The sequence below is a fragment of the Simochromis diagramma genome, unplaced genomic scaffold (assembly GCF_900408965.1).
Source record: "Simochromis diagramma unplaced genomic scaffold, fSimDia1.1 OVJJ01000150.1, whole genome shotgun sequence".
NCBI lineage: Eukaryota > Metazoa > Chordata > Actinopteri > Cichliformes > Cichlidae > Simochromis > Simochromis diagramma.
This window is the reverse complement of record NW_024387083.1, coordinates 2,841,207-2,853,148: the sequence shown is the minus strand read 5'-3', so window position 1 is coordinate 2,853,148 and position 11,942 is coordinate 2,841,207. Positions and strand designations below refer to the sequence as shown.

General features: G+C 41.1%; 1 protein-coding gene across 1 annotated transcript; it reads left to right on the top strand.

The window, feature by feature from the left end:
- Positions 1–2,531: 2,531 nt before the first annotated feature.
- Positions 2,532–5,065, top strand: LOC120742540. Its single transcript, XM_040045908.1, has 2 exons — positions 2,532–3,347; positions 3,543–5,065. The coding sequence occupies exons 1-2, from the start codon at positions 2,807–2,809 to the stop codon at positions 4,859–4,861; spliced, it is 1,860 nt and encodes a 619-aa protein (XP_039901842.1). The 5' UTR covers positions 2,532–2,806; the 3' UTR covers positions 4,862–5,065.
- The last annotated feature ends 6,877 nt before the right edge of the window (positions 5,066–11,942 follow it).

Below are 11,942 nucleotides of genomic sequence, written 5' to 3'. Positions count from 1 at the left end.
TTTGTCTCCTCCTTTCCCTCTGTAATCTAAAACAAAGATAATATGTCTTGGATAATTTGTAAGATATTTTTGTACTTTTTAAATATACTTTTTGTTTTTTGTTTCTTTAATTTGGAGTTGGAAAATGAGTTGAGCCGAATGCTTTGTGTCAAAGATGGTTGCCCTTCCAATGCATAGACTCAGCCCTGTAATAAAATCAAGACTTACATTTATTCTAATGGTCAGCACCTGTGAAGTATTGTAGTTGCAAAAGCTAAGTCCTATTCTATAAAAGTCAGTTTGGAAAACAGCCCTCAGCTCCCTTGACCTATAATCAGAGTAAACACTTACTGATGAGTAAGTAAAAAAACACAGTAAAGAGCTTAGGCAATAAAATTAGATCAGAAAATGAGCTTTGTCCAAAAGGTGGCTAGGATTTCCCTTAGCAATACGGTGAGGAGATTAGTATTTGGCAAGGGTTAGGAGTGGAGCCGCTGCTCCTTCACATCAAAAGGAGCCAGCTGAGGTGTGTGCCTCCTGGGTAAGGTGTTTCGACCGGGCCTATCCTAACGGCAGGAGGTCCCGGAGTAGACCCAGGACCCACTGGAAAGAATATATCAATTATATGGCCTGGGAATGCCTTAATATTTCCCCAGATAAGCTGGAAGAAGTATCTGGTGAGAAGGTCTGGCGTTCCCTGCTTAGGCTCCTGCCCCCACGATCCACTGTCAGATAAGGTATATTTTCGATGTTAACTTTTATTGAAGTGGTTGTCATGTGTTTTCAAACAGTGTGCATCATTCACAATGCATGGCACATAGTGCCACACCTTTCAGTCGCATCTTATTTGCTTTTCGGATGTTAATTTTTCCCATTTTAATAATATATTAACATCTTTTGTAGTAACATGTTTTAATATCATTGGAGATGTTTATCATCAATGGGCGTCTCCCATTTTGACCTCAGGACTTCCAGACCATACTCGGCACAGATGTTTCTGTACACTATGCTAGCATCTTGCACCCTGCTGTTATGTGCTGGATTGTCTCAGGGGCATCTTTACATAGCCTGCACCTGGGATCTTGTCTTGTGTGAAAGACCCCAGCCTCTATGGATCTTGTGCTCAGAGCTTGTTCTTGTGCTGCCATGATTCGTGCCTCTGTGCTGTCTTTCAGTCCAGCTTTATCCAGTCACTGGTAGAGGAATTGGCTGACATCCAGAAATCCTATCTGGTACATATTGTGCAAGGGCTTGTCCTCTCATGATGGTTCCTCCTCTTGCTCCTTTTTCTTAGGTTTCTACTGCCTGAGGTATTCATGACAAGCTTCCTGATCCCAAATGGTTGAATCTGTTCATCTGGATGTAAAGTTTTCAGTGGGAGAAAAGTTTCATCACTCATCCAAGTGACTTCTTCAGTCTCAGCTGACTGCAGGTTTCCCCAACCTTAGAAACAGTACGTTTGCAATAACTGAAACTGGCCCACTGAAGGAACAATGTGCTGTGACAGGAAGATGGCGCCTTTGCTCGGCTTGACGTCTACCTGCCTACGCTGTATTGTATTTTATGCTTTTATATCAGCCCTGACGTTTAATATATGGAGCTATGCTGCTGTGATTTACGACCGTTCTTCCTTGCTCCACATCAAAGAGTCTATGGAATGTCTTTATGATGACTGGGACAGTTATAGAAAAACTTTCCCCCCTACCATTTGTGCACTCTTCCACCTCACCGGATTACTTCTTGTTACCGGCGAAACGTGCCCTAAGCAATTCCAAGAAGAAATCGAGGAAAAGAGGCTGTAGGGCCGGCATCCAGGTACACATCAGACAAGCCTACAGATCAGAGATCTCCCAACTCGTCTGGAGGCATCCCTGGTTTCTGCTGCCAGTTACCCTTCCGGATTTGATTGGAAACACGTACTTGCAGCCACTACAGCGTGGATCCTGCCCATCTGATGCTCTGGATTTTGCCGATTATCCCCCCACCACTGTGCCCTCACAACCGGTGATTGGCCCCGCCGGTTCCGTGGCGCTGCTGGAGACGTCGCGTGCGGACACGGTGTTTGCTGTCAATTCCACTCCGACAAGCTGATGGGAAACCTGCGCCGCTAGCTTTTAATCGGATTGCGCTCTTGAACGCCCGCTCCATCGCAAACAAATCCTTCTCTCTGAATGAGCTCTTCACAAGGAAAAGCCTGGACTTTCTGTTTCTCACTGAAACATGGCAGAGGGAAGGCGAATTTATTCACCTAAACGAACTGTGTCCTGCAGACTGCTCTTACTTGAGTGCCCCCCGTTTAGGTCGCCGTGGTGGAGGTATTGCCGTTGTCTTTAAGGACAGTTTCACCTGCAGAGGTATGCAAACTGAAAACTATTCTTCCTTTGAGTCGCAATTAAGGTGGGCTCTACGAACATCTTTTATTGTGTTTTAGTCTATCGCCCTCCAGGCCCTGCTACTGAGTTCTTAAAGGATTTTATGGACTTCTTATCTTCTATCTTCTATCAAGGTGGAGAAAGTTTTAATTCTTGGGGATTTTAACATTCTTATTGATGATGCCTCATCTAACTCTGCAGCTGAACTTCTATCTATATCTGAGTCTTTTAACTTTGTCCAACATGTCTCCGGTCCAACCCATTTAAAAGGCCATACCTTGGACCTTGTTTTTTCCTTGGGCCTCAACATTGGCAATGTGTTTGCTGAGGATGTACATTTGAGTGATCATAACTGTATCTTTGTTTAACTTAATTTTAGCTCTAAACAGACGCCTGTGAAGTTAAAAACTCATAGACGCATAATAACTGAGACTACTGCTGAGAGGTTCTCCATTATGTTTGACAGGTCTCCACTTTTTACCGGAAACGATGTAAATGTTCTTATTCAGTCTTTTAATAGGGAATGCACATCCATTTTGGATCAAGTGGCACCTATTAAAACAAGCTCGGCTTTACAAAAGAAGACATGCCCTTGGATAAATGAGTCTATCTTAAACTTAAGGAGAATATGCCGCAAAATAGAACGACTATGGAAGAAAACCAAACTTGACGTACACAGGCTCCATCTTCGAGATCTCATGCTCTCCTTAAATGACACAGTGAGAACTGTTAGATCTGAATATTTTTCTAGACTCATAAGAAAAAACAAGAGAAATCCCAAGTTTCTTTTTGACAAAGTTAGTGCTATTGTCTCCCCAGATGTGGTACCTTTAGATGTACACTCTAAAGTAGATAGTAATAAACTCCTCCGATTTTTTGTTGATAAGATTAACGACATCAATGCTAAAATCTCCCCAAAGCTTTCTTGTTCTCCGAGTCAGGCACTCCCTTTGTACTCCTGGTTGACTTTTACAACTGTAACATATGATGAAATAGCAGCCCTGGTTGACAAAATGAAGCCATCCGAGAGCCCCTCAGACATTATCCCCACTAAGCTTTTTATTAATGCCTTTAACACGATTGGTCCTTGGGTTGTGAACCTTTTTAATGTTTCTCTTCAGACTGGGGTGTTCCCCAGTTTTTTTAAACATGCCATTGTGGAACCAAGGCTCAAAAAACCCAACCTGGACCCAACACTACTTCAAAATTTAAGACCTATCTCCAAACTCCCATTTATGTCAAAACTCCTTGAGAAGGCAGTAGCTGTCCACCTTACGCCATACTTGGAGAAATATAACATCCATGACCGTTTTCAATCTGGGTTCCGTAAATTGCATTCCACTGAGACAGCACTACTGAAAGTTACTAATGATATTATGATGTCAGCAAACTCCGGAGAATACACAGTCCTAGTCTTGCTAGACCTTACCTCAGCCTTTGATACAGTCAACCATACCATCCTGATAAACAGACTGAGAGACCTGGTTGGGATGTCTGGCTCTGTTCTAGACTGGTTTTCATCTTATATATCTGAAAGGAGTTTTAGTGTGTCTGCAAACCAGATCATGTCGGAATCTACAGAGTTGTTGTGTGGAGTTCCTCAGGGCTCTGTGCTGGGACCTATTCTGTTTTTAATATACATTCTTCCTTTAAGTCAGATAATACAGCAGTTTCCTGAAGTATCTTATCATCTTTTTGCTGACGATATTCAGCTATATTATTTGTTTAAGCCTACTGAAGCTCATAAGCTCTCCAATCTGATTGACTGTTTAACCAACATTAAACAATGGTTGAACAATAACTGCTTACAGCTAAACCCGGCCAAAACAGAAACTTTGATTATTGCACCAGGCAGTGCAATACCTGATATTAAACGGCGACTGGGTGACTTAGGTTCCTCACAGAAACATAACCTTAGAAAATTGGGTGTCATTTTTGATGAAGCTTTTTCTTTGGAGGGACATTTAAATCAGACAGTAAGAACCTGCTTTTTTCACCTGGGGAACATTTCTAAACTTAGATCCATCGTGTCAACAAGTGAACTCGAGATGATAATACATGCTTTTATCTCTACAAGACTTGACTACTGTAACAGCCTGTTTACTTGTCTAAACATGAAAGGGCTAGCCCGCCTACAGGTTGTTCAAAACTCTGCAGCGAGGCTACTGACCCGCTCGAACAAGGGTGCTCATATGACCCCTGTTTTAAAGTCGCTGCACTGGCTACCAATCAGATTCAGGTTCCATTTTAAAATTCTAGTTTTAACTTTTAGAGCATTACAGAGACAGGCACCCCCCTACATTGCTGATCTGATTCATACACATACCTCCACTCGTAACCTGAGGTCAGCAAACCAAAACCTTTTAGTGGTCCCCCGAGGGGACCGATCTTTCCAAGCTGTTGCACCCAGATTGTGGAATGCACTTCCCCTATTTCTACGGGGTTTGGACTCAGTGGAGACCTTCAAAAAGCAGCTAAAGACATTTTTATTTCAAAAAGCTTTTAATTAGACCAGGGTTTTCATGGTGTATTTTATGACTGTATTATGTTTTTACCTTGTAAAGCACTTTGTGATATATGTCTGTGAAAGGTGCTATATAAATAAAGTTTACTTACTTACTGTGAGGTCAGTTTAGGATCATTAACATGCAAATTGTCATGACCATTGATCAGCAACCAGTTTTCAAGCTTCGCCATGGTCAGTTTGTCTCACACTCAACAATCCTTCTTCCATTCTCACTTGAGGAGCTTGGCACCCAATCCCACCTGAGATTGGGTACAAAGCTCCTTCTTCTGAATTTTGGAAGGCTAAGCTACTAGTTGTTTCGCTGTCAGTCTGGATGCTGGATATCAAAGATTCCATAGGTCCCTTATCCTATTCATGTAACCCCTTCCTCTGGGGTTGGGAGGTCAGTTCCTTCATCATAATTACGCAAATTCTCATGATCATTGATCAACAACCAAATAATTGCATAATTATGAGGAAGAAACTGACCTCCCAGCCCATTGTTCCTTGAGTGGTGCTAGTTTCAGCCATTATGCAAATGTACTGCAGTTTCCTATCTGAGACTGAAGAAGTCACTTGGATCAGTGACAAATAATTTCTCCCACTGAAAACACATCAGATGAACAGAATCCATTTTCTGGGAGTCCTCTTTTTCTTCTTTGAGATTTATTTTCGGTTGGCAAACTATGAAGTGGTACGCTACCACTACCAAGTGGTAGGAGGTACACATTTAAATGTCCAGTAGCACATTCAGCTCTTTCAAAGAAGTAAAAGGAAAATAAATGTCAGTCAGCTGAGTTATTCTAGACGCATATATATTATTTCATAGAATTATTGCTTTTATTTGGATTTTTATTTGTTTAATCTGTTTAATTTTCTCAGGTTACATACTTAATATACCAAATGGTTTTAGTCAGCACCCCGGATATAAATTAATATGAATAAGAGAGAAATGTTTATGATCAATGAAAAGGCTAGAGATCAGGATCTTGTAAATTCCCCTTTTAAAATAGTTACTGATCACTTTGATTATCTGGGAATATGTGTCACTAAACAATTTAATCCCTTGTTCAAGAAGAATCTCCTTCCTATTTTAGATGGTGCCTATTGTCTTTGTCTTTAATGGAATGTAATTGTTAAAATTATGCTACTTCCAAAATTTCTATATGTATTTCAATGCCTTCAAAAGGATTACAAGTGGCTGTGGCTGAGGTGGTAGAGCAGATCAGCTACTGATTGGAAAGTTGGTGGCTCGATCCTTGGCTTCCCCAGTCTGCATGTCAAATATCCTTGGGCAAGATACTAACCCAAAGTTTCCCACTGATGCGTTTATTGGAGTGTGAATGTATGTGAATGTAGATTAGTTTAGAAGTGCTTGTATGAATGGGTGAATGAGGCATGTTGTATACAGCGCTTTGAGTACTCCGGGAGAGTACAGGGTGGGCCATTTATATGGATACACCGTAATAACAAGGGAAAAATTGATGTTTACCATTTCAAATAAATGAGGTTATTAAGGAAGCGAGAGATTTAAAAAAGGATTTGGGAATCAGGATGGGAAGGTAAATGGACTGATTCTTATACAGCGCTTTTCTACAGGTGGGCCATTTATATGGATACACCGTAATAACATGGGAATGGTTGGTGATATTAAAGTCCTGTTTGTGGCACATTAGTATATGTGAGGGGGCAGACTCCTCAAGATGGGTGGTGACCACGGTGGCCATTTAGAAGTCGTCCATCTTGGATACAACTTTTGTTTTTTTAAATAGGAAGAGGGCCATGTGACACATCAAACTTATTGGTGATGTCACAAGAAAAACAATGGTGTGCTTGGTTTCAATGTAACTTTATTCTTTCATGAGTTATTTACACGTTTCTCTTTGTTCACAGCCATTGACATGTCGAAGAGGTTAACACGTGAGGAGCGGATCGAAATTGTGTTGATATCTGATGAACGCAGTTACCGGGTCATTGCAGCAGATTTCAATGCAAGACACCCTACGAGACCACCCATCTCCCATGCTACAGTTAGCAAACTGCTTGCTAAGTTTCGTGAAACTGGTTCAGTGTTGGATTTGCCAAAATGTGGACGCAAGAAAACTGTCACTAATGAAGAAACATCAGTGGCTGTCCTAGCTTTATTCAGCAAGAGCCCACAGCGTAGCACTCGCCGCATGTCACTGGAGAGTGGCATTAGTCTAACATCCCTTCGGCGGATATTAGCTACTCACAAATGGCACCGGCAGCACGGTGGTTACCACTGTTGCCGCACAGCAAGAAGGTCCTGAGGTCAATTCCACCATCAGGCCGGGATCTTTCTGTGTGGAGTTTGCATGTTCTCCCCGTGTCTGCGTGGGTTCCCTCCGGGTACTCTGGCTTCCTCCCACCATCCAAAGACATGCAGCTTGTGGGGATAGGTTAACTGGATAATCCAAATTGCCACTAGGTGTGAATGTGCGAGTGAATGTGAGTGTGAATGGTTGTCTGTCCTTGTGTGTTAGCGCTGCGACAGACTGGTGACCTGTCCAGGGTGTACCCTGCCTCTCGCCCTATGACAGCTGGGATTGGCTCCAGCACCCCCCGCGACCCTGAAAAGGATAAGCGGAAGCAGATGGATGGATGGATGAAGAGAAGATTTTGTTCAGTGATGAGCATGCTAGCATGCTCTACCAAAAATAGTGCTTTGTTGTGTATCTGACGATCGAAAGCTAAACCAGTTCCCAGAGGTGGGTCGAGTATCCAGAACTTGTACTCAAGTAAGAGTATCATTACTTTAAAATATTATTACTCAAGTAAAAGTGAAAAGTAGTCGTCAAAAAAGTTACTCGAGTAAGAGTAAAAAAGTACTTGATGAAAAGGCTACTCAAGTACTGAGTAAGTAGCGAGTAACTGTTTGAAATGTCTGATTTATTTTATAAATAAATGCTATCAGACAAAGAAAAATAAATAAATAAATATACAAATTTTAGTATTTTCAAAAGGAATATATGTAAAAAGATCCACAAAATAAGGCACAACAATTCTAATTTCAAGATTTCAGTTTTTCACAACGTAAAGCTTTTTCAAGAAAAACCCACAGTAAATATATTCGCATTTACAGCAGCCTCAGAGAAAACATTAGAACGAGGCAACTTCAACATAACAGACTACAGCTGATGCGCCAGAATGTCATACTAGGGGTGGTTCTTTTAAATACAAGGAGGGATTAAGTAAATCAGAAACAAATGACACAGAGATGCAACAGGTATAATCAGGAAAAGTTTATTCCCAAGGCGGACAGCAGGAATAAAAAAAAAACAAAAAAACCCCACACACAACACATCTGTGCTAAAATTCCACAGGAATAGACATTCTAACAAAACTATAAAATGTTCTTTGTATACTAAAATACCCTGAAGTATAGACAGTGGATTAACACAATGTAATATGAAAACACTAAAAACATGCAATACAAACATCCATCCATCCATCCTTCCATTCGCTTCCGCTTATCCTTTTCAGGGTCGCGGGGGGCGCTGGAGCCTATCCCAGCTGTCATAGGGCGAGAGGCGGGGTACACCCTGGACTGTGTACCCCTCAGACTGCCGAGCTGCTGATGTTTGGCATGAAAAATTTTATCACACCGGAGATGTTTTTTTCCCTAACTTTTGTCAGCCTTTTTTCCCCCCAACTAACACTATAATCCCAAATCACAGTAACAAGAAAAGTCATTATAAGTCAAAATCTAGTGGCTCACAATTTAATGGATAAAATGCATATTTACCAGCTTTTAAGATGCTCTCCTCTGTGGTCCATGATGTTCTGAATCTTGGTATTAGTATTGCAGCTGCAATCAGCTCAAGGTCTTTCATCATTTCTCCAAAACGTTTCTGGATTCCATCCCGCAGCGCATCAACAAGAGGTCTACACATTTTGCAAGATGACTCCAGCTTCCTCAGCTTCTCCAGCAACTGGTAAAGTGTTGGCAGCAAGAAGCCCATGTGCACAGATGATTCCCCTTGGAGGATATTAAGGGCCATGGCAACAGGCTTCATCACAGCAGTGTACTCAACCAAAAATCCCATTTCAGCAGATTGAACCTAAAAAAAAGTGTAAAAACAGAAATAGGTCATAGCCATTTCTACAGCAATGTAATAACTGTGAATTGTCTTCAAAATTTGCAAATGATTGCAAAATGAGACAGTAAAACTATAAGTAATTGATAATATTTACATTTTTCAGTGTCAGTCAAAGTCACTTAAAAAAAAGGGGTGGATTCACACATTAGTCACAATTTATTATTTAAAAACAAGTTCCATCAACTTACATCTTTATCTTTAATGCCGTGCAAACATTGCAGATTGCTTTCTCTCCTTGCTCTTTATGAATGCGCACAAGTCTTTCCACAGCAAGGAACAGGGAGCTCCAACGAGTTTGATTGGGTCGAAGAAACTGCAACTTGCACTCACGTTCCACTCTTTCATAAGCAATGATTGACCTGCTGGTTTTATTCCACAGAGCATGACATTTTGCAAAAGCAGACCGAGACAGTCTCTTGTATGTATCATTGGTAGCTTCTGCAGCAGTGGCATCAACTGTTGATATAAGATTGAGTAGATGACATGCACACTTTTGGTGCCTTGGAAGCTGGTACTCCAGACCTGTGTTGTCATCCAAAACGGCAAACACATCTTGATACTCCACCTCTAACTCACTGTCTTCTGCATCATCAAGGATAGACCCACTATCCTCCTGCCAATTGGTTGTTCCTTCCTCTTTGTCCTCACCATATAATCGAAAGGCCTTCAAGAAGTTTGAACCACTGTCTGTTGTCGTCCGGGTCACCTTTTCTCTGATGTGATACTCTGAATGGATTTCCTCTAATGCAGCAGCAAGAACATCAAATGTGTGTGAACCTTTAAGAGGTCTACAAGCCAGTGCAGCAGAATGCCTTTCTAAAGAGATATCATCTATCCAGTGACAAGTCACTCCTAAGTAGCTATGCTGTCTGGCAAACCAGCAGTCTGTTGTGGTAGCAACATAGTTTATGCAGTGCTCAGTTTTTTGATGATTATGCTTTTCATGTTCTTCACAGCGTCTTGTATTTTTGAGCATGTTTTCCTTGTCATTACTGTACACTGAGGTTGCAAGGTTTCCATCATAGTCTTGAAGGATGATGTCTCAACTATAGAAAATGGTTGGTTGGCCTCACATACAAACGTAAGCAGAAGCTTGTCAAATGTTGCTTGTGTTATTCGCCTAGAGCCAGTGAAAGAGTCTGTAAGTTTTGCGTTCTTCATAGGTAGCTCGGTAGAAGAGGATGACTTTCGTTTTCTGTGGCTGTCCATTAATTCTGTATACATCCTCATTTTGTTGGAGTGAACCCCTCTGTTTGCAGAAAAAAATAGAGCATGAAATGACATGTGACTAAGCAGTGTCTATACAGTTCTTAGAAAAAAAGAGGAAAAAAAAGATGATCCCGTATTTTTAACCCTCCTGTCATGTTCAACCCCCCACCCATTGACTGAACGACCAAATGAAAGGCCCCCTGAACGACCCACTGGACGACCAAATGAAAGGCCCTCTGAACGACCCATTGACGCACCCACACAACTGAATTTGGTGGTGAAAACTGTTTGTTATGGTAATTTAAGAGCTGTTAAAACAGACCAGTCAATTTTGACTGGGAACACTAAAGTAAGGGGTGGGGGATGAACGCGACCGGAGGGATAAGTGGGCCGTTCAGTGAGTGGATACCAACTCATTTCCTATGGCAGTCACTTTTGTCCAGAAACACCACAGGTGTAACAATGTTGATTAAAACACTCAAAATTCAATGAACAAGGTGATCATTACTTTTATATGTTCAAGTGCATAGTGTGGAGGATATCATTAGGCAATCAGGTGTAAAACACAATATTTATCAGTGCTTTAAGTTGTGAATTGGATAGATTTGACCGGAAGACTACAGGAAGGAAAGAGAAACAAAGTCGTGCATGGGTTTCCACTTAAAAAAAAAATTCCAGATAAAGTTCAAAACAAGAACGTATGAAAGGCTTAGCAGTGCTAGTCAATAGATTCTCCTTCAAAAAAACAACAAAAAACCCTTTAGCTTTTCTTCTTTATAAACTTCTACACCTTATAACTGTACTTCTCTGAAGCAAGAGTCAGGACAAAAAGTCACTTGTGGAGAAAAGAAAAATATTAAAACGGCTTAATTACTAATGTAGTTTCTAGGAGAAAGGGAGTGATTCTGGATATGTGCATATATTTTTTTTAAATCATCTCATTTCTAATATGGGCAAAGCCTAAGACTGTGATTCTATAACCCACGGGTGTCAAGCTCCAGTCCTCGAGGGCCAGTGTCCTGAAACTATTTAACTTGTCCTCACCGCCACATGCCGAATTATTGCTTGTTAGGACATTAGCAAGACTCTAAAGTACTTGACTGCATGCTGAAGTGGCAAAATCCAGCCATTTAATTCATGTGTGTTGGATTATGGACACATCAAAAAGTTGCAGTACACCGACTCTCAAGGAATCAAGCTTGACACAGCGGCTGTAAGACTGACATCCACTTAACCACAGCTAAAAAAGAAATTTAGAGCAAACTTACCGCAAAATGTTTCCTCAGGTTTGAGTTGAGTTGAGTTAGATGTTGAGCAAACCGACGCTGAAACGTCGGTTTGCTTTGGCTCACACAGAAGACATCGCATTATATAGCTGTCCTTTTGTACTCCTTTAAAGCGAAACATGCTTTGCATATGCGGCCAAGGGTGTTTGTCCTGTTCAGTGTTAGCGGAGACGGTTGCTTCTGCCATTTTTTTTTATGTGTTTCTTCTATCCATCTTTGTAAGTTTGAAAGGCTTGGGCTACTTGGCCTGCCATTTTATATCTGGTCATGTGACCGCATGGCTATGTCTGATTGGTGAAAGAGTTACCAGTAGCTCCAGTGGCGGCATGATCCATAATTTATATTAGTAGTATTATCCAATGTATGAAATTAATTATTAAAAAATAGTAACGAGTCAAATTTTGCAAATGTAGCGGAGTAAAAGTACCGTTTCTTCTTCACAAATGTACTCAAGTAAAAGTAAAAAGTA